The 17,196-nt window shown below is 50.7% G+C and overlaps 6 protein-coding genes across 7 annotated transcripts; 5 read left to right on the plus strand and 1 right to left on the minus strand.

Moving 5' to 3' along the window:
- Positions 1 to 196: 196 nt before the first annotated feature.
- Positions 197 to 2,299, plus strand: LOC6599290 (transcriptional adapter 3). Its single transcript, XM_002024219.2, has one exon. The coding sequence runs from the start codon at positions 296 to 298 to the stop codon at positions 1,976 to 1,978; it is 1,683 nt and encodes a 560-aa protein (XP_002024255.2). The 5' UTR covers positions 197 to 295; the 3' UTR covers positions 1,979 to 2,299.
- A 1,749-nt stretch (positions 2,300 to 4,048) lies between these two features.
- LOC6599292 (3-hydroxyacyl-CoA dehydrogenase type-2) lies at positions 4,049 to 5,292 on the plus strand. The gene is made up of 2 exons (XM_002024221.2): positions 4,049 to 4,135; positions 4,345 to 5,292. Exons 1-2 carry the CDS (start codon positions 4,127 to 4,129, stop codon positions 5,101 to 5,103), a joined length of 768 nt encoding a protein of 255 aa, XP_002024257.1. The 5' UTR covers positions 4,049 to 4,126; the 3' UTR covers positions 5,104 to 5,292.
- Positions 5,293 to 5,359: 67 nt separating this feature from the next.
- LOC6599263 (zinc finger protein 583) lies at positions 5,360 to 7,598 on the plus strand. Its single transcript, XM_026992510.1, has 2 exons — positions 5,360 to 5,873; positions 5,930 to 7,598. The coding sequence occupies exons 1-2, from the start codon at positions 5,418 to 5,420 to the stop codon at positions 7,292 to 7,294; spliced, it is 1,821 nt and encodes a 606-aa protein (XP_026848311.1). The 5' UTR covers positions 5,360 to 5,417; the 3' UTR covers positions 7,295 to 7,598.
- Positions 7,599 to 7,793: 195 nt separating this feature from the next.
- On the plus strand, positions 7,794 to 10,606 carry LOC6599264 (rho GTPase-activating protein 15). Of its 2 annotated transcripts, none has more exons than XM_002024223.2 (5): positions 7,794 to 7,861; positions 8,069 to 9,513; positions 9,570 to 9,675; positions 9,742 to 9,924; positions 10,247 to 10,606. In XM_002024223.2, exons 2-5 carry the CDS (start codon positions 8,307 to 8,309, stop codon positions 10,338 to 10,340), a joined length of 1,590 nt encoding a protein of 529 aa, XP_002024259.2. In that variant the 5' UTR covers positions 7,794 to 7,861; positions 8,069 to 8,306; the 3' UTR covers positions 10,341 to 10,606. The 2 variants fall into 2 exon arrangements, with proteins under 2 accessions (XP_002024259.2, XP_026848291.1); XM_026992490.1 differs by having other exon boundaries at positions 7,820 to 7,886.
- Positions 10,607 to 10,794: 188 nt separating this feature from the next.
- LOC6599265 (multivesicular body subunit 12A) lies at positions 10,795 to 14,269 on the minus strand. The gene is made up of 6 exons (XM_026992451.1): positions 13,559 to 14,269; positions 12,933 to 13,226; positions 12,704 to 12,859; positions 12,277 to 12,640; positions 11,967 to 12,200; positions 10,795 to 11,897 (listed from the first exon to the last, which is right to left on the minus strand). The coding sequence occupies exons 2-6, from the start codon at positions 13,154 to 13,156 to the stop codon at positions 11,778 to 11,780; spliced, it is 1,098 nt and encodes a 365-aa protein (XP_026848252.1). The 5' UTR covers positions 13,157 to 13,226; positions 13,559 to 14,269; the 3' UTR covers positions 10,795 to 11,777.
- A 739-nt stretch (positions 14,270 to 15,008) lies between these two features.
- On the plus strand, positions 15,009 to 16,666 carry LOC6599266 (transcription initiation factor TFIID subunit 8). The gene is made up of 4 exons (XM_002024225.2): positions 15,009 to 15,215; positions 15,276 to 15,710; positions 15,786 to 15,914; positions 15,980 to 16,666. The coding sequence occupies exons 1-4, from the start codon at positions 15,068 to 15,070 to the stop codon at positions 16,237 to 16,239; spliced, it is 972 nt and encodes a 323-aa protein (XP_002024261.1). The 5' UTR covers positions 15,009 to 15,067; the 3' UTR covers positions 16,240 to 16,666.
- The last annotated feature ends 530 nt before the right edge of the window (positions 16,667 to 17,196 follow it).

A 17,196-nucleotide genomic window follows, 5' to 3' on the forward strand; every position in this document is an offset into this window, starting at 1 on the left:
ATATTATTTACAGTGATAGAGCAACCGCGGAAGAGAGCGTAGCTTGCTATTACAAATTAAAAAAAACCCCTACTTAGCAGGCTAAAAAAAATGAATGGTGAAATATCGGCATGTAATGCTGTAAAATATCGCTTGCTCTCTCAGTGCTGTTAGACGCAAACTGCTAGACGCTCTGTTAACTGACGCAAACAAAGTACGACTCGGGCAGAAATTTCACATTTCACGCAAAACAAAACAAAACAAACAATTTTTGAAGGCAAACCAAGGCAGTTTCTGCTACTGCACTGACACGACCATGAGTACAACCTTTAAGAACATGAAACTGGCCCATTTCGGTGGTGGCGGAGCTGGAACCGTTGGCGGCAGTGGAGTTGCTGGTGGAAACATCGGCGGTGCCTTTGGAATGGCCATATCTGGCGGCGTGGCTGGTAAGATGCCCGTAAATGGCAGCGGTAGCGGAAAGGGCGCATCTGCGGCTGCCGCAGCCGAGTCGGAGGTGTTTCTCACGCCCAGCGGTGTCATCATACCCCTGATCCGTACCAGAGATATGCCAAAGAAGCTGCCCACCATGTCGGCAGCCCTACAGAGACCTTCCGATGACCATTTGTCGGCCGAAGATTTGGATGCAGTGCAACTCGAACTGGAGCAGCTACTCTCGAATGTGGCTCTACGTGCGCGCGTCCTCAAGGCCGAATACGACAGTGTGGACAAGGATGAGAAGCGCAACGATCGTCGCAAATTCGATCGCGTGCCTGGATCGCCGCCATGCACCAGCAACAACGCCATGCTAAACGCCATGCTGGGCATAGGAGTAGGCGGCGCCAGCGGCGGGTTGGGAAGTCCATCGGGCGTTTCGTCGAGTATGGCCAAGCGGAAGCGAGACGAGCCGACGGGCGTGCGCAAGAAGCACTCATCGATGACCATTCTGAAGGGCGGCCTCGGCCCGTCCGGCTCATCGAGGCACTCGAAGAACAGTCCAATGGCCGTGCACACAGACGATAGCATGGACTTTCTGCCGTCGTCGAACCTGATTCTGCCCATGCTGCCGCAGCTGCCGAAACTAGCGATGCCAAAGAACGATATGCCGAACAAGTTCTGGCTCTCGGTGGAGCCGTACTGCATGCCGGTGACCAATGAGGATCTACGCTTGATCGATGACCTCCTGGAGCAGTATCGCGGCCCGCTAGTGCCGCCTGTTCCCACTCTGGGGCCTCACTACTCCACCGTATGGGCGCTGGAGGACATGAAGGCCTTGCAGCCAGGCGGATCACGCGTCAAATCGCAGAATGCCTCGGCCATGGTGAAGAAGGGCGACGGAATGGTGGAGGAGAGCATCACGGGTCCCCTCACCCAGCGCCTTGTCACAGCCCTTATGGAGGAGTCCCTGCTGACGCTGCCCAGCGAGCAGGCGGCTGTGGGGGAGCACAGCAACAGCACCACAAGCAGCAGCAACGACAACTCCCACTCGCACTCCCATTCCCACTCGCACCTATCCTCCGCAAACTCGGGAGCTCCTGCAGCCATCGGCAACTTTCGACCCCTCTCCATGCTCAAGCACGGCGTAGGCATTGAGCAGCGCCTGAAGAAGGAACTGCTGGAGAACGGCCTGATGGATGCCAGCGACTGTGCTCCTCCCGAAGACACTGACGATGTGCTGCACGAGATCAAGCGCGTCACGGCAGAAATCAGCACCGTCTCCACATTCAACAGCGAGGAGCTGAAGCGCCTCCGGCTGGCGGCCAGCGACGAGATCAAGCGCATCGAGCTCAAGCGCAAGCTTGACATGATTGACACTGAGATACTCGAGTGCTACAAGCGAATGCTGCAGTATCGGGCGAAGCGCAAGGGACACACCGTCGAGGAGAAGCAGGAGATCTTACGCCTCACCAAAGAGCAGCGCATTCTGGCCGACCAGTTAGAGCGCATGAGCATTCTGCCGCCACTTGGCCCCTCCTCTTCGATGGACGGAAAATTGTAGGACAGGGGCATGGCCTGGAGCTGGTGCCAGCTGGTGGCCATGCATCGGGCAATCGGGCAAAATCGAGGAGATGTCCTCTTGCAGCTGCAATGTTTCTGAATCCCTCCCCCTCTTGGCTCCGACAGATTGTACATTAACAAACATACAGATATACTTATATATACATATTTATATATTGATTTCATGTAGAATATATATAGCTTAAAAGAAGACTCCTCTCATTCACTTCCACTTGCACACACACAAAAACACACACGACACTTTCTGTATAGCTTTAGTTATCGCGAAGGCAATAAAGAGTGTTACCCTTTTATCTAGAGATCCGCAGAGTCTGTATCGTATCTGTATCTTCGGATGTACCACACCGCGCTCAGCGAACGCTGCCTGAGCTTTGAGCTTAATGCCACCGACAGGGCCAGCGAAGAGGCCTCGCTCGCCCTCCGGCATCGGAAGCTGCTCCCATCTTTGTTTACCCTTTGCTTCGATAAGTTCGATAAGATTGGTAATCTTGCGGCTAATTAAATTCAAACAGTGCACAGTGTACACTGCCCTCCTTCCGTTCTATGGTGTTCGAACGGAAACGCAATCAGATTATAAATACATACTCGCATCGCTTAATTTTATTGCAGTCTCAAAAATACACTTCGGTATGAGGAAGCGTTAAGGTTCTTCATACAGTAAACATCCACTGGTAGCAGGTGGATGCGGTGGGTGGATGAATATATGTGTATACATAATTAGATATTTCGTTGTGGCTGTGTATTGTACTTCGTTTTGGCCGCGGTGCAGTGGCTTGGCATTTGTATGTACATATGTACTACGCGAATGCATTGAATGCTTTGGATAAATCCCGTCACAAACCCAATATTTGGTGTTACCCGCCGCTAGCTCCGGGCCCTCGCAGCAAACACTCCTCGGGATAAACGGCATTCAGGTCGGAGTGGTAGTAGATTGGTATGGCCGAGGATTCAGCTGCTTGAAGAAAGACAAACTCGGACGTTAACCAGCTCGAAAGGACATGGATATGGGACTCTCTCTCTCTCTCAATCTATCTCTCTCTCACCTTGGATTTCCAGACTCTCATCAAATATTGTGCTTAGAAACCGAATGGCACAAACCATGTGGCGCCTCAGATTGTCAACCAGCTCCTTGAGTATAATGTACGGATGAATAGTCGACGGTTATCCAGGCAGCATAACTGTCGTGAAATCCTTCGCAAATGTGTTGTGGTGCATGGGCAACTTTTGTGTCTAGGACAAGGACTAGGACTAGGACTAGGACACCACTGACTCTGGCATTGGCTCAAGTTCTAGCTCTGGTACTGATATTATGACCATCGCCTTTTTGCTGATTCATGCTTTCGCAATTTGCATTTTCATTGTGGATCCGCTGAGAGATATATCTAGATAATAATATTCGGCGCAAAATCATAATTGAGGAATATGGTTTCCAATCCTTGAAGGAGAACGATTAACCCATTCTAAGACAAGGGGGTTTTTTAATTTTTTACCGAAAATAATGAAAATTAAATCATTTTAGCGTAGTTCAGGTGAAAGATATCGTGTTTTTTTTAAGTTCAGAGAAAATATGGCATGGATCTACAAGAAGAATTCACAATCAGTAATATTTTTCGTCATTTACCTCAAGTCTTTGAACTGTTTAAATACATGGGGGTGAAGTGGGCTAAGCATCATACGAGACGCTATATTGTTGTTAAGGCACCAAAATGAAGGCAAAAACAAACTAAGCTATTGTCGTAGCAGGAAAACAAGTATTTAAAACAAGCCTGTCAAGTAGAAAATTGATTCATTTATCGGACAAAATTATGTGCCCAGGGCTGAGGGTTCTATCTAGCTAGTAACATTCGACGGAATATCAAAAACGAGAAATGTGTATAATAGAACTTGAAATCGTCAGTATATTTACGTTATATTTTTAGAATGAGACGGTATATTGTGATATTTTTCTGAGAGTCGGAGGGACAGTATATATATATATATAAATCGATAGGTCCAAGTTAAACTGATAAAGAAGCAACCGGTGTCTTTGGGGCTTGTCTGCTTTCACTTACGTTTCTCGCCTTGTTTTGAGCATTGCACAAAGTTCGCTGTAACTAATTAACGTTCTAAACCAATAAACAATATCAAAATGATCAAGGTATGCTCGTGTGTAATTTATGATGCACCCAGTCCCAATCGCATGAAGACAAGACTGGCCGGGTGCAAAGTCCAATGGGGATTTGAACCCGTGTCATCGGCAAATAACTGTATAACTGCATACATATGTGCACCTTGTACCCTGAATGATTAGCATGTTCGTTTCTCCGAAGCGTTATACAATAACAAATCTCTGTCATCTGCCCGCAGAACGCCGTAACTTTGGTGACTGGTGGAGCCTCCGGTCTGGGTCGCGCTACAGCCGAGCGTCTGGCCAGGCAGGGAGCCAGCGTGGTGCTCGCCGATTTGCCGTCCTCGAAAGGCAACGAAGTGGCCAAAGAGCTGGGCGACAAGGTGGTATTTGTGCCCGTCGATGTCACCTCGGAGAAGGATGTAAGTGCTGCCCTGCAGATCGCCAAGGATAAGTTTGGACGTCTGGATCTCACCGTTAACTGTGCCGGCACTGCGACGGCTGTCAAGACCTTCAACTTCAACAAGAATGTGGCCCACAGGCTGGAGGACTTCCAGCGTGTGATCAACATCAACACGGTGGGCACGTTCAATGTGATCCGCCTGTCCGCTGGCCTGATGGGCGCCAACGAGCCCAACCAGGATGGCCAACGCGGCGTCATCGTTAACACTGCTTCCGTGGCTGCCTTCGACGGCCAGATCGGGCAGGCTGCCTACGCTGCCTCCAAGGCGGCTGTGGTGGGCATGACCCTTCCCATTGCCCGCGACCTCAGCACCCAGGGCATTCGCATCTGCACCATTGCCCCGGGTCTGTTCAACACACCTATGTTGGCGGCTCTGCCCGAGAAGGTTCGCACCTTCCTGGCCAAGAGCATTCCCTTCCCCCAGCGCCTCGGCGAGCCGAGCGAGTATGCCCATCTGGTGCAGTCCATTTTCGAGAATCCCCTGCTCAACGGCGAAGTCATCCGCATCGACGGTGCCCTGCGCATGATGCCCTAGGATAACTGAAAAGGGCAAACACCAATGAGCTCGATCAGTTTGCATTTATGTCAGTGTCCCTCGAACGTGGCCTTCTAACGTTAACGCCCTATTTTACTCTGTTTCTATTAATTAAGTCGAAAGTTGTATTCTTCTGCCACGAAATTATGTAATAATTCACAATAAAAATGTTCTATTCTATATTTTGAATCTGAACGAGGTGACTGCAGTACGACCTGCAACACTGGTCGCTTGGCGCAGGCTGGCAACCCTGCACAGCGGCTGCAAATTGTAAACAAACTCGTCCAACTAGAAAACAACCGTTTTGGAACAGAATGCCGCCTTATCAGCGCTGTGGGGAGATAGTTTTGCTGAAGAAGCGGCAGACGAATGCCTTTGCCTTCCAGTGCATCCACTGTCCGGACGAGAAGCTGGCCAATACACTCAAAGACTTTAAGTCGCATCTGGCATCGAAGCACGCGGAAATTTTTGATGATGAGGAGTCGGCACAGACAGCCAGGGAATCAACCCTGCGTAGTAGGGTCAGCAAAAAGCAGGCCGTAGATGCATCGTTGGCTACCGTGAAAGTAGAATCTCTGGACGCAGAACAGCTCGTTGATGATCCTCTTCCTGATGCTGAAAATCCGCTGTTTGATGCTGATGATCCTCTTCCTGTTGCCGGTGATGCTTCTGTAGAATGCTTTGCGCCAGAGACGGTGTTGGACTGGCCAAGCAGCGATAGCCAAAGCACCACACTGGAGTTCCTGGAGTCGTGCAATGAGGCGACAGACGTAAGCTTTGCTACGTGCCTCCTTCATGTCCATGGCTCTAATATTTTTTTTTGCAGCCAACAGACACAACAATCACAGGCACGGACACCTCGTTCTTCTGGATGCAGGAGCACCCCATCATGCTGGCCTTCATTGGGCAGCTGGAGGAGCATCGCCTGCTCTGGGACTTGGGGATGCTGGCCCACCGCAACTACAAGCGTCGCAGCGAAGCCTGCGCGATGATCGCAGAGCAGTTGAACTCCCAGTTCGCTCTGCAGTTTACGGGCGAGGAGGTGGCCGGTCACGCCAAGAGGCTGCAGGCTGTCTACCGGCGTGAGAAACAGCGTCTGGAACAGGAGATGGCCCAGGGATCGCCCACGACCCCACATTGGTACTACGATAGGTTGGGCTTCCTGGCGAAGAGTTTGCACCGAAAGCGACATCCCAAGATGTTGGGGGCTGCCCGGCCCGTGCCCCAACTGAACCATCAGCAATGCCTGAAGCTCATTGACCTCTACCGGCAGTGCAGCGGCACCTGGGACATGCAGGACCTGTCCTGCCGCCTGCGTCACGTGCGACTCGCGGCCAAGGATAAGTTGCTGGCGCTGTGCCGCGTCGAGCTACAGATTCCCTCGCTGGATCCCTCGCTGCTGCAGCGCTATACCCGAAACCTGCGCAACGCCTACCAGCAGGAGAAGATGCGGCGCATACAGTGCGAGCGGGAGAGTGGCGGCGGCGTGGCCTTCACTCCCCGTTGCCGCTACTACGCGCAGCTGCGGTTCCTCGAGCCACACGTCGCCCCCTTCCAGTGTGATCTGTGCGAGCAGCTGCTGAACAGCGTGGACGTCTACAAAGTCCACCGGGCCGGGCACGACGGCAGCCTGCCGTTCGTGTGCCCCACCTGCGGCAGGGGCTTCTCGCGGAGCGGCAACTGCACGATCCACCTGCGCCGGCACACGCACGACTACCAGCTGGGCTGCGAGGATTGCGGCAAGCGGTTCGCCACCACCTCGGACCTGCAGGTCCACCGACGCTCGCACACAGGAGAGAGGCCCTTCTGCTGCGACATCTGTGGGAAGCGCTTCAGCACCAGGTCGTTCTTCGAGCGGCATAAGCGGCGGCACGATCAGCGGCCACGCGGCAAGTGCCACATCTGCGACAAAAGCTTCTTCGAGCAGTCCGTACTGAACGATCACATCAAGGGGCATCTGAATGTGCGCGACAAGGAGTGCGACATCTGCCACAAGACATTCACCAGCTGCAAGTACCTGCGCCAGCACAAGGAGATCCACAATCCCCAGAAGCGATACATCTGCAAGATCTGCACCAAGGGCTTTGCCCAATACGCCGGCCTCAGCGGGCACATGAAGTCGCATGGTCGGACAGCGGTACTTCTACCTGATCCCAAAACTATGCTAGCAATCCCATCGTCAACGTCATAGATAGACTACTGTAGGAGACAATTGAATCCATACCCAATCCCCAATTTGAGGGGATACATTTGCGATTGATTGTGTGATTGTGTGGCCCGGCGGGGGCGAGTGGCTGGTTCCTGTCGCTGTTACGAGAGTCACAGACCCAGACCCATTCACGGAACAAAGCGAAGCCAACAGGCCACAGGGAAGGGTTGGAAGTGGATCCCTATCCCCCCTGCCCCCAAGTGGTGGCAGCCTTTCAGCTGATTATCGGCAACTAGTTTTATTTTTATATGCATTTTGTATATATTTTAGCATTTGTTTGGCTCTACAGCTCTCGACTCTCGGCGCGGCCTTTATCTTATCATTCGCGCCCTAGAACTGCCTCCAACTGGCAGCAAGTGGGCAAGGGGACGGGCCGGACCGATAAGAGAGAGTTTTTAAAAGAGAATTCCAATTGTTCGCTCGCCCCCGTCAGTCGGAAATTAGAGCTGCCTGAGAATTGTCCACCCATCCGTGACCGCCAGCGATCGTCAGCGTAATACGACACACAACTGCGAGGCGCAGATCGGGAGGAACAGCCAACGGATAGAGGTACTTGAGAAGCAAGCGGAAGGAGGTGGGTGTCGTGAGTGTACAGGCTACAGGCGATAGGCTAAAGAGCACAGGCTACAGGCAGCTACAGTGAGCACTCTCCGATGTGGAAACACCCCGCCGATATGCGCGCTATCTTCCATTCCATTCAATAGTCATAAACTAATTATACGCACGATCGTTGTCGTCTCTTTCCTTTCTGCACAGCACCGCACCGCACCACAGTTCTTGCACCACAATTGCGCTCTGTCTCTGACGTCACTTGCCACCCCACCCACACCAAGTAGGGGCAAGCAGGGAGGGCGGGGGATTGCCGCCTGGTCAGCTGCCGCACTTGCGATAAGCCCGAGTGCAGTCGCGGCTGCAGCTGCGTCGCAGCGAAGGCGAAGCCCGATAAACGTCTAGAGATCTGTCGAATCTGTGGAGAGAGAGAGGAACGACCACGATGCAGGCGACGACGACGAACAATGGCCGGCCAGGGCCAGTGCTAGTGCCAGTGACGCCTGGCACACCGGACTCGGCGCACATCATAATCGGTGCCGCCGGCTTTGCAGCCCACGAGAGACGACAGCCACGAGAGAAGACTCTGATGAACTGCTTTCGTGACCGCTCCACGACCTCCACGTCGTCCGGCGGTGGACCGCCACCGTACTATGTGCGCGGACACAGCACCACCTCGGCTACCCTGCTGCGTCTGGACAGCAGTGCAGTGGGAGGCTCGGGCAACGCCCTGGACCAGGTGGGCATCGAGACCGGACGACCGGAGGCCGTTCGATGGGTGCGTGAGCTGAAATCCAGGCCCAACAAGCTGGCCCTGCTCAAGAGCAGCAGCACGAAAGACTTGACGCGCCTCTTCCTGGAGGATAGCAATGGCAGCAGCGGCACGGCGGTGCTGGTGTCCAACACCAGCCTGGACGTGTGCTCCTCCAACTCCAGCTCGGCCAGCAGCCCAATGGCCGGTGGCAGAGCCAAGCGCAGCACGAGCAGGGAGTGCTGCAGCAGCTGCTCCAAGCGCTGGCACGACCTCAAGCAGCGCATGCACACCCTGGAGCAGGACCTGCTGGCCCAGGCCAGCTACAGCCAGGAGCTGGAGGCCAAGCTGGTAGAGATGACCCGTCAGCTGGGCGAACTGATGCAGGAGAAGGAGAAGGACAAGGACAGAAACAGAGACAGAGAGAAGCAACGGGGCGGCCCAAGCGGAGTGACAGGTAAGAGCAATGTGAGACCCTCGCGTCTCGTGGCCTGGATGAATCTCTCCAACTGGTGGAAGAGCAGGCCCAGCGTGGAGACGCTGCGCGAGCAGCGCATCTTCTTTGACGAGCCCTGCTTCGACACGGAACTGGAGATGGTTCTGAAACACGACCAGCAGCGCACCGTGCCCCGCATCGTGGTCGATTGCTGTGACCTCATCGAGCAGAAGTACCGCCGCTCCACGCAGCCCATCGAGGGTATATATCGGCAGTGCGGCGACTACAACAAAATCCAGACGCTGCGCTTCAGCATCGATGCCAACGACTACGAGGCCCTGTCGCAGACGGATGTCGACATACACACCCTCACCGGGGTGCTCAAGCTATTTCTGCGCGAGATCAAGAGTCCGCTGGTCAGTGTGAACGAGGCCAAAACCTTCATTGGCACGGCACATCAATGGTGTACGTATATCCGCATAGCCAAAAGCTGCAGCTGGAGTAATCTCTTTCCCTTCCAGTGCTCACCGAACTGGCCGTCAAGCTGGACACATTGAAAAGACTGATACGCTCGCTGCCGGAGATCAATCGCGATACCATGGACTACATATTTGGCCACTTTAATCGGTAAGTGGAGCGGCAGCGACGCCGCCTCTTCTGGGCACTCTCTTAGCTCTCCGTCTCCCTCCCCAGGCTAACCAAGGTGCCGCTGCAGCAGATCAGCGCCGAGACGCTTTCCATTTCGGTGACACCATCCATATTCCACACGGTGCCGCAGGGCGTGCACATGCAGGACATCCAGCAGCTGCTGCGCGAGGGCGAGACGCTGGCCGATTGCGTCAAGCTGATGATCGAGTACCACTCGCGCATATTCGAGTAAGTGATGTCCCCACTGAGGGTGGTGCCAGCCCCCTTCCGATTCGGTGATGGTGTGTATATTGGTTCCTAGCCGCAGTCTTCACGCCGCCTCCCACCCCGCACCGCACCGCAGTACGCAGTACGCAGTACATCCCCGTCCGCCTACGCCTCTAGCTGCTTGTCTGCCCAACCATCCCCCAACCACTTGAATGTCTCGTTGTGTCGAATGTTATGCTAATCTCCGAATCCTCCTACAATCCGAATCCAAACCTGAACCTGAACCCACTGTACCTGCACCCTCGATCCTTGATCCCTGATCCCCCAACCTACAATCCTACAGATGCACCGCCGACCGACGCCTGCATCGCCTGAGTATGCGAAACTTGAAGAAGACGCTATCACAACCGGATTTACTATTCCATAATATGTTCTGATGACCGATCCGTTCTGAGAGCTCCAATCGCAAGAGAGAGAGAGAGAGAACCACTGTATATAGCGAATGACATTATTTCTAGGAAGTACATATGTACATATGTATAACCATACCATAAAACGTACTCTACAAACATATGTATACAGGCATGCATGATACACCTACTATGGATATTTTTGTTTTTTGATATACGCTTTTCGTATTTGATATTTTTGTTAATATACATACGTACGTTAATAAATTAGATTTACAAACCTTCGAACCTTAGAGGCTGTCTATACCTGTCTTTGGCTGGAGAGTACACGGCAACGATAAGAGCCATTCGTCTACCGAAGAGCATGAGGGCGTGAGCTCTGGCCATCGGATCACATCATAGTTCCTTTAACTGGAAGTCGGAACGAAGAGAATGAGAGCGTGAGCCATATATCCTAGCTCAAATGAGCTTCACAAATTCGTTTAATGGGTGTATATACGTATGGTTTTTATTTGAACTGTTTTATAATAACATTGCGGGTGGAGTGTTGTGTTTTGTGTGTTAGGTGGTAGATCATGGTACGGGACTGGCTGGCAGGTGACTGGTGGAAGGGCTGGGAAGAATCTAGGATCTCACAATTACAGTCTAATCATCTCTAGAGGCTACCATTTATGTAATCTATGTTTGTTTCGAGACCAACTGGTCTATAAATGTATGTATATGTTCTATGTGTATATATATTTGATATATGTGTATGTGTATGCGCATCGTTATACATAATACGATTAGAATTATACATCAATTGGGTTGCACATGGCCATCGGCGTTTCCTAGACTTGTTTCAAACTTTAACATTAATTTTCAGACACGGAAGAGCACCTTCTCCTTCGAATACATACATAATTGATAGGGTTGTACCATGGGGTAAGGTAATATATAGTATATATATATTTATGTATATGTTATGCATAATGCCTTTAAAATTATTACACAAAAAACATCATTCGCTTGCTCTTCTGATCACATTTCTGGGGATTAAGTATGATGCATCCATGCCGGATGCAATTGTATGATGAATGATGTAAATATATTGGGTTTTATTTTCTTTGCTTTCACTTCTCATCTGTGGGTAGGCTGCCAAACGGGTTCCACTTTCGCTTTCACATCGACTATAACTGAGGGGAATACTAGGGGTGTATGGGATACATTGTGGCATGGGTACACATCGAAGGCACAGGAATACTTATTACACACGCACGCGCACACACACACACCGATCGATCCTATCCTATCTGAGGCAGGCTCCTCCATGTCCTTCTTCCACTGAACTAAATCGCAACTAAATAATTTCTAGGGAGTCGTCTATGGCGGCGGCTGCTTCTGCTTCAGCTTTAGATCTGTTACGGCTACGAGAGCTTACGGTCTAAATGTTGAAATTTGTGATTGAATTTATTATCGATATTTCTACTTGAAGAATGGATTCTTCGAGGCCGAAGACTTCATGGTGCACAGGACCTGACGTTCCAGTTGAAAGTCATAGTCCAAGGATCTTAGCAGCGTTGATAGCTCTGGCAGTATGGGTAGCTATAAAGAAAAAAAGGACACATAAGAAAGAGAGAGATAAAGAGAGAGAGGGGCAATCGCATCACTCACATCAGTTCCTGGCTGATTCCGCTGCAGCCTAACATCCATCACAAAGGGAACCCCTTCCAGTTCGGTATAGGTTCCTAGAGTTCCTGTTCCGCCATAGGCTGCACGCCCTTCTCCGCCGACAACGGCACTGGAGCCCGCTGGACGTGGTGGGGCCGGGCGCTGTGGAGAATTGATTTGATAATTGGCCTGAATCTCCTCATAGTCATGGTGCTCTGCTGTTGGCGGCTGCGGCAGCTGATATAGAGTTGGAAGAGGATGTCAAAAATCAAAATAGAAATTTCAGTTCAAACGAAATGTAGGGAACACTCACGGGTCCGCGCGAGTGTCGTTGTCCCTGCAAATTGAGGCGGTTCAAGGCCTGCTCCACCTCACAGGTGCCGCCGCCAGCGGTCGCAGCTGCAGCTCCAGCTGGGACTGGCGGCGGAAGGCGCACGGGAATGGCGCCCGTTTTGTAGCAGATAAGCACTCCGTTGATGTCGCCGGCTAACTTGAAGCCATCGGGGGCCACCTTTAGCTTGGAGCAGACAATGATATCGGTCACCGCTTGGGTCACTGAGCCTCGCTTCGACAGCTTGTAGGCGATCTGTCGCTTTCGCCAGGCCTTCTGATCGCTGTCGGCTGTGCGCGAGAGCAGCGAGTACTCCTTCGGCGGAGTGGTCTTATCGGCAATGACTCTACAAGGAAAGCGTGAGGCGTTTAAACACGCGTGGGAGCTTGGGATGAGTGCGTGAACTTACTGGAGTGTCTCCACCACATAGTCGGGCAGTCCCTCGGACTTGGAGAGGCACAGATAGCGGGTATTCTGGCGCCCGAAAATGCTATAGTCGCGCCATAGATCTGCGTCTGCATCCTGGTCGTAAGTGCGATGAATGGCACTGAAGTTCTTTGGGCAGCTGCAGGGCAAAACAAAGCAAAGAAATAGTTTCCCATATGTTCCCATTCGATTACACTCGTCACGCCACTCACCGCTCAAAGTCCTGAACAATGTGCAGCGAGGTGATGGGCCGATTGTCTGGCAGGAAGCTCATGATCGAGTTGAACACATTCGTTGCATTGCCGGCCCCCGGTCCAGCCACGCCAGTTTCACTATCAACCGGGGAGCCAAGTAGAGTTGCTGTTGAGAGGGCCACAGGACTGCCACCGCCGAGCGACGAGATGCCGCTTTGGATGTGCTTGCCGACCTTGTTCATGCTGCTGTTCTTCTGTTCTGTCCGATCTGATCTCCTTCCTCTGCTCCCGCTGCTCCTCCGTTTGTTTCTTCTGTAGGGGGTGTGAAAATCCCAAAGGAAATCCAAGTGAAATCCCAATATGAAATGTTAGTCATAGGTTTGTGTCAAATATTTATACAATCAATGCGATTGGGCTTCATTTTCTGCTGCTGGCGATTCCCCCACGATAAGTGATTCATTATCTCGTTGTTCAGTAGCTTCCAGCCGCTTCCGCTCTTGCCATTGCCGTAGCCGGAGCATTCTTTTGTAGGTCGTCCATTATTGATGTCTCTTTTTCCAGGGCCAGGGCCTGGCCAAAGTCTCTCGGCCCATTAAACGATGAAAGAGTTTCTCTTTTGACGAAACGCACACACACACACTCACCCACACAGGCAAAGTGCGATCGAGTGCGCACTTGCAAAACAGAGTAAGAAGATACACTGACAACAAATACTATCCGTCCGGTCGCATCAAAGATGACTCCTTATCGCGACTCATTTTAAAGGGCTTCGTTTGAATTGAATTAACGAGTGTTTATTTAATTTCTGATAAGATATGCACCGATGAATTAGATACTGGCTGTAGACCTCGAGATTCAAATGGCGTCAGTGCAGCTGGCGCTTGCCTTGAGTCATCTTAGCAAAACTTCGGCATACTGCCACCTTGCAAGAGGAGACCAGACCCCCTCCCTTCTGCAGACAGACGAAAGAGTAGAACCAGAAGCAGACAAAGACGCGCGGGGCCACAACCAGTGTGTGGGTTTTTTGGCCAATCTGCACTTTGGCGCGCGCGCGCAATGCCAACAAAGAAGTGAGGAGGGAGGGAATTGCTCCGCTGAAGGACAGCAGCTGGGCTCTGCTCTTGCCGGACCACTTTGTTTAACCAAAGACCAAGAAGCCAATTAAAATTATGAAATGCTCCATAGGGGAATTCCTATTCCCCTTCCCGGCGTTTTCTCCCCTACCAACATTCCGATTAGTCAACACAGCATCACACAAACACGAACCGAACACACATGCAGAGAGCGCTGTATGTACATAATTAATATTCTCGCTGCCCTGGCTCTCTATTCTTGGATTTTGTATGACTTCTGGGACTTTTCTGAATTATGGGACCTCTTCTGCCCACAGAGACCTACCTGATGAACGCGTTCCAAAGGCCGGAGCCTGTCAAATATCATTTAATAGAACAGCTCTCGATCTCACTTTGCCGATTCGTTTTGTATACGCCGCGGAGCATTTACGGGTGTCGGTTGTTAAACAAAAGCAAAGCACCTTACCACCTCACACCACACTCCGCCCGCTGAGATTTTATCGGTCAGCTGTTTCACGCAGAGTTGCACTGCCACTGAAATGTGTGCCCAGTGAGAATAAAAAAAATTTGGTATGTATATGGTCCTACTAGGTGCTTAACGGCATTTTGTGATTTGAAATATGGCGGGTTTTTTTGAACATGGTGTATCTATGCTAACCATTTATCTGAAATATTTCTTTCTCATAATAACATAATAGTGAACAATTGAATTTCGACATTTCTGACTCGTTAGTATGAGTCAGTGGAAAGTTTTCAGAATTCTTCTAGTATCTAGAACTAATATATATATGTGCATTAGAACAAGATACATGCATATTTATATTGTGTACGAGGCTAGGGCTTCCTGGATAGTCTCGGTCGTTGTCATACGAGACATAAATATGCTTAAAAATGCCCACCATATATCAAATCACAATGTGTCGATAAGCACCTAAGTGCGAACAAATAAATACCTAAATGTGGTATTTTCATTGCGCTTTTTAGCACACTGTGCAATACTATAGGGAACAGCTGACGCTGCAGATCAAAGTGTTTGGGATATTCAAAAGTGAGCAAATAAAAGTGAAATAATTTTAAGCAATGGACAAAATCGAATCGGTATCCACGCCCAACGTCGACGTTTACCGCCGCCTGCTCGGCAAGGTCATCTCGCAGCTCCTGCTGGACAAGGGGGCCGGCCAATGCAGTGCACAGTGCCTGGAGACGCTCACGGAAATGCTGCAGGCGTGTAAGTGGACGCGAACTGGAAAAATGCCCAACCGCATATTAATATAATTGTTGTTTGCAGTTATTTCGGAGTTGGGAAACTCGGCGCACAACTACTGCGAGCTCAGTGGGCGCACTATGGCAACGGTGGGCGATGTGAGCATGGCACTCATCAACATGGGCCAGAACATAGGCAGTCTGGAGAGTTACCTTCGCCGTGAACAGCATGCGCCAATTCAACTGCCGCCACAGCAGACACAACAGCGCACACTGAGCCTTCTACAGGCCGGCACCAAGGCATCGCATCCGCCCTATGTCCCTAGCTACTTTCCACCCATGCCAGATCCGCATGCCTACATACGGACACCGACGCACAAGCAGCCGGTGACGGAGTACGAGGCGATTCGGGAAAAGGCCGCCTGCCAAAAGCGTGACATTGAGAAGGCCCTGACCAAGTTCTTGTGCAAGACAACTGAAACGAATAATCTGTTTCCCACTGAAGACAATATGTTTCCATGTGAGTAGTGCTATTCTATTCGTTCAAAATTCAAGCAATTACATTTTCATCCTTTGGCTTCCTTTACTTCCACAGTAATTGCGTGCAATCCCTCGTTGCCGCCTTATTACGCAGCCCTGAATCCCACAGATCAGGTCTTTGATTTCGAGGAACTGGAGTATCACTACTTGGTGGCAAATCGAACAGAAGATGCGCCTAGCAAAGGTACACATCAGCCCAGTGACACTACTAGTATAGAGACCGTAATATTCATTAATATCCTGTTTTAGAGGATGGCGATGAGGGTGACAGCGACAACGAAGATCTCGAGGGAGATAAATCTAAGGAGGACAAGCAGGAGCTTGAGATCAAGCCCAACTCCACAACCAACAAGGCCATACTTGAGAATCCGAACATAGACAATCCCTATTTGCGCGCCGCCACCTTGCCCAAGCGCACCAAGCTCACTTCTTCACCGGCTACAGTCCCACCGACACGCAGTCTGTCCAGAGGACCTTCTACCCTAGCAATAACCAAAGCTGCTTCCTAAGGTTGCAGCGTGCGCTCTGACTACACATAATTTACTATTCTTAGATATACAAATTATAATATGATAGATCGAGGAATCAATCAGGCCTTTTCCGATTATTCTAGATCTATCTTTCAAATGCCCAAACGCATTTTCCACAACCCGCCTACCTAGCTGCGGAAAGGTTGTAATTGCGACTGTGGCAAATGTGTATGGCTTTATTAGCCTTTTAGAGAACCTAAATGCCGAGTCCCCGATCAGCATTACAGGCACCTTCACTCCGAAAATTTCCATGGCTTTTTCTTGTAGCAATGCCGATGCTTCGATCCGTTTGCCGAAGCTTGACTTTCGCACATCGTGTCATTGCACCTTCCTGCGAAGCCGATATTTACATAAGTAAATCTGTACCTACAGTGAATAGAAAATAAATAAGTTACTTAAGTCCCTATTTTCGTCGTAATATTTTACCAATAATCCACTAGAGCAAACCGATGGAGGTGGCAGTGGTGGTGCCACGGCGGTGTTGCGGCTGCTGTTTGGAGTATTGGTGGATGTATTGACTCATGTTCCGCCGCTTTCTTTTTTGGGCAAGCAGGGGTAGCAGCGATTAAGTGCTAAATTATTCTTGCATCTATCGTCCTTGTCGGATATTTAAAAAGTGAGTTGTTTACATCCTCGGTCAGGTGTTGTTGCTGTCGCAGTGCCGGAACTCTGCAAGTGCGAGTGAAATGGAAACAGGCAGCCAGACAGCAGAGAAAACTTTGCGCTTTTCAGCACTACATAAATCTGTGGTTGATGTCACCACTAACCATACAGTATGATATGTAGAAAATATGTTAGTTAGTCGGCATTTTTTCAAAGTAAACAGAATATACAAGTGGAATTTAAAAACAGTATTATTTTTCGCGGCATAACTCAAGCTGTTCGCCCGTTTAAATAGAGGGGGTTGTGTGGGCTACGTTCGTTTCTTCATCGGTA

The sequence above is a fragment of the Drosophila persimilis genome, unplaced genomic scaffold (assembly GCF_003286085.1).
Source record: "Drosophila persimilis strain 14011-0111.01,24,50 unplaced genomic scaffold, DperRS2 tig00000735-arrow-arrow-pilon, whole genome shotgun sequence".
In the NCBI taxonomy this organism is placed as follows: Eukaryota; Metazoa; Arthropoda; class Insecta; order Diptera; family Drosophilidae; genus Drosophila; species Drosophila persimilis.

Coding starts and splice junctions, on each gene's coding strand:
- LOC6599265 (XM_026992451.1), bottom strand. CDS start 13,156: ATGAACAAGGTCGGCAAGCACATCCAAAGCGGCATCTCGTCGCTCGGC. Junction 12,860..12,932: donor ATTGTTCAGGACTTTGAGCG/GTGAGTGGCGTG, acceptor TTTGCCCTGCAG/CTGCCCAAAGAACTTCAGTG. Junction 12,201..12,276: donor AACGACACTCGCGCGGACCC/GTGAGTGTTCCC, acceptor ACTCTATATCAG/CTGCCGCAGCCGCCAACAGC.
- LOC6599263 (XM_026992510.1), top strand. CDS start 5,418: ATGCCGCCTTATCAGCGCTGTGGGGAGATAGTTTTGCTGAAGAAGCGG. Junction 5,874..5,929: donor CGTGCAATGAGGCGACAGAC/GTAAGCTTTGCT, acceptor TTTTTTTTGCAG/CCAACAGACACAACAATCAC.
- LOC6599264 (XM_002024223.2), top strand. CDS start 8,307: ATGCAGGCGACGACGACGAACAATGGCCGGCCAGGGCCAGTGCTAGTG. Junction 9,676..9,741: donor ATATTTGGCCACTTTAATCG/GTAAGTGGAGCG, acceptor CTCCCTCCCCAG/GCTAACCAAGGTGCCGCTGC. Junction 9,925..10,246: donor TACCACTCGCGCATATTCGA/GTAAGTGATGTC, acceptor ACAATCCTACAG/ATGCACCGCCGACCGACGCC.
- LOC6599290 (XM_002024219.2), top strand. CDS start 296: ATGAGTACAACCTTTAAGAACATGAAACTGGCCCATTTCGGTGGTGGC.
- LOC6599266 (XM_002024225.2), top strand. CDS start 15,068: ATGGACAAAATCGAATCGGTATCCACGCCCAACGTCGACGTTTACCGC. Junction 15,711..15,785: donor TGAAGACAATATGTTTCCAT/GTGAGTAGTGCT, acceptor TTACTTCCACAG/TAATTGCGTGCAATCCCTCG. Junction 15,915..15,979: donor AGAAGATGCGCCTAGCAAAG/GTACACATCAGC, acceptor ATCCTGTTTTAG/AGGATGGCGATGAGGGTGAC.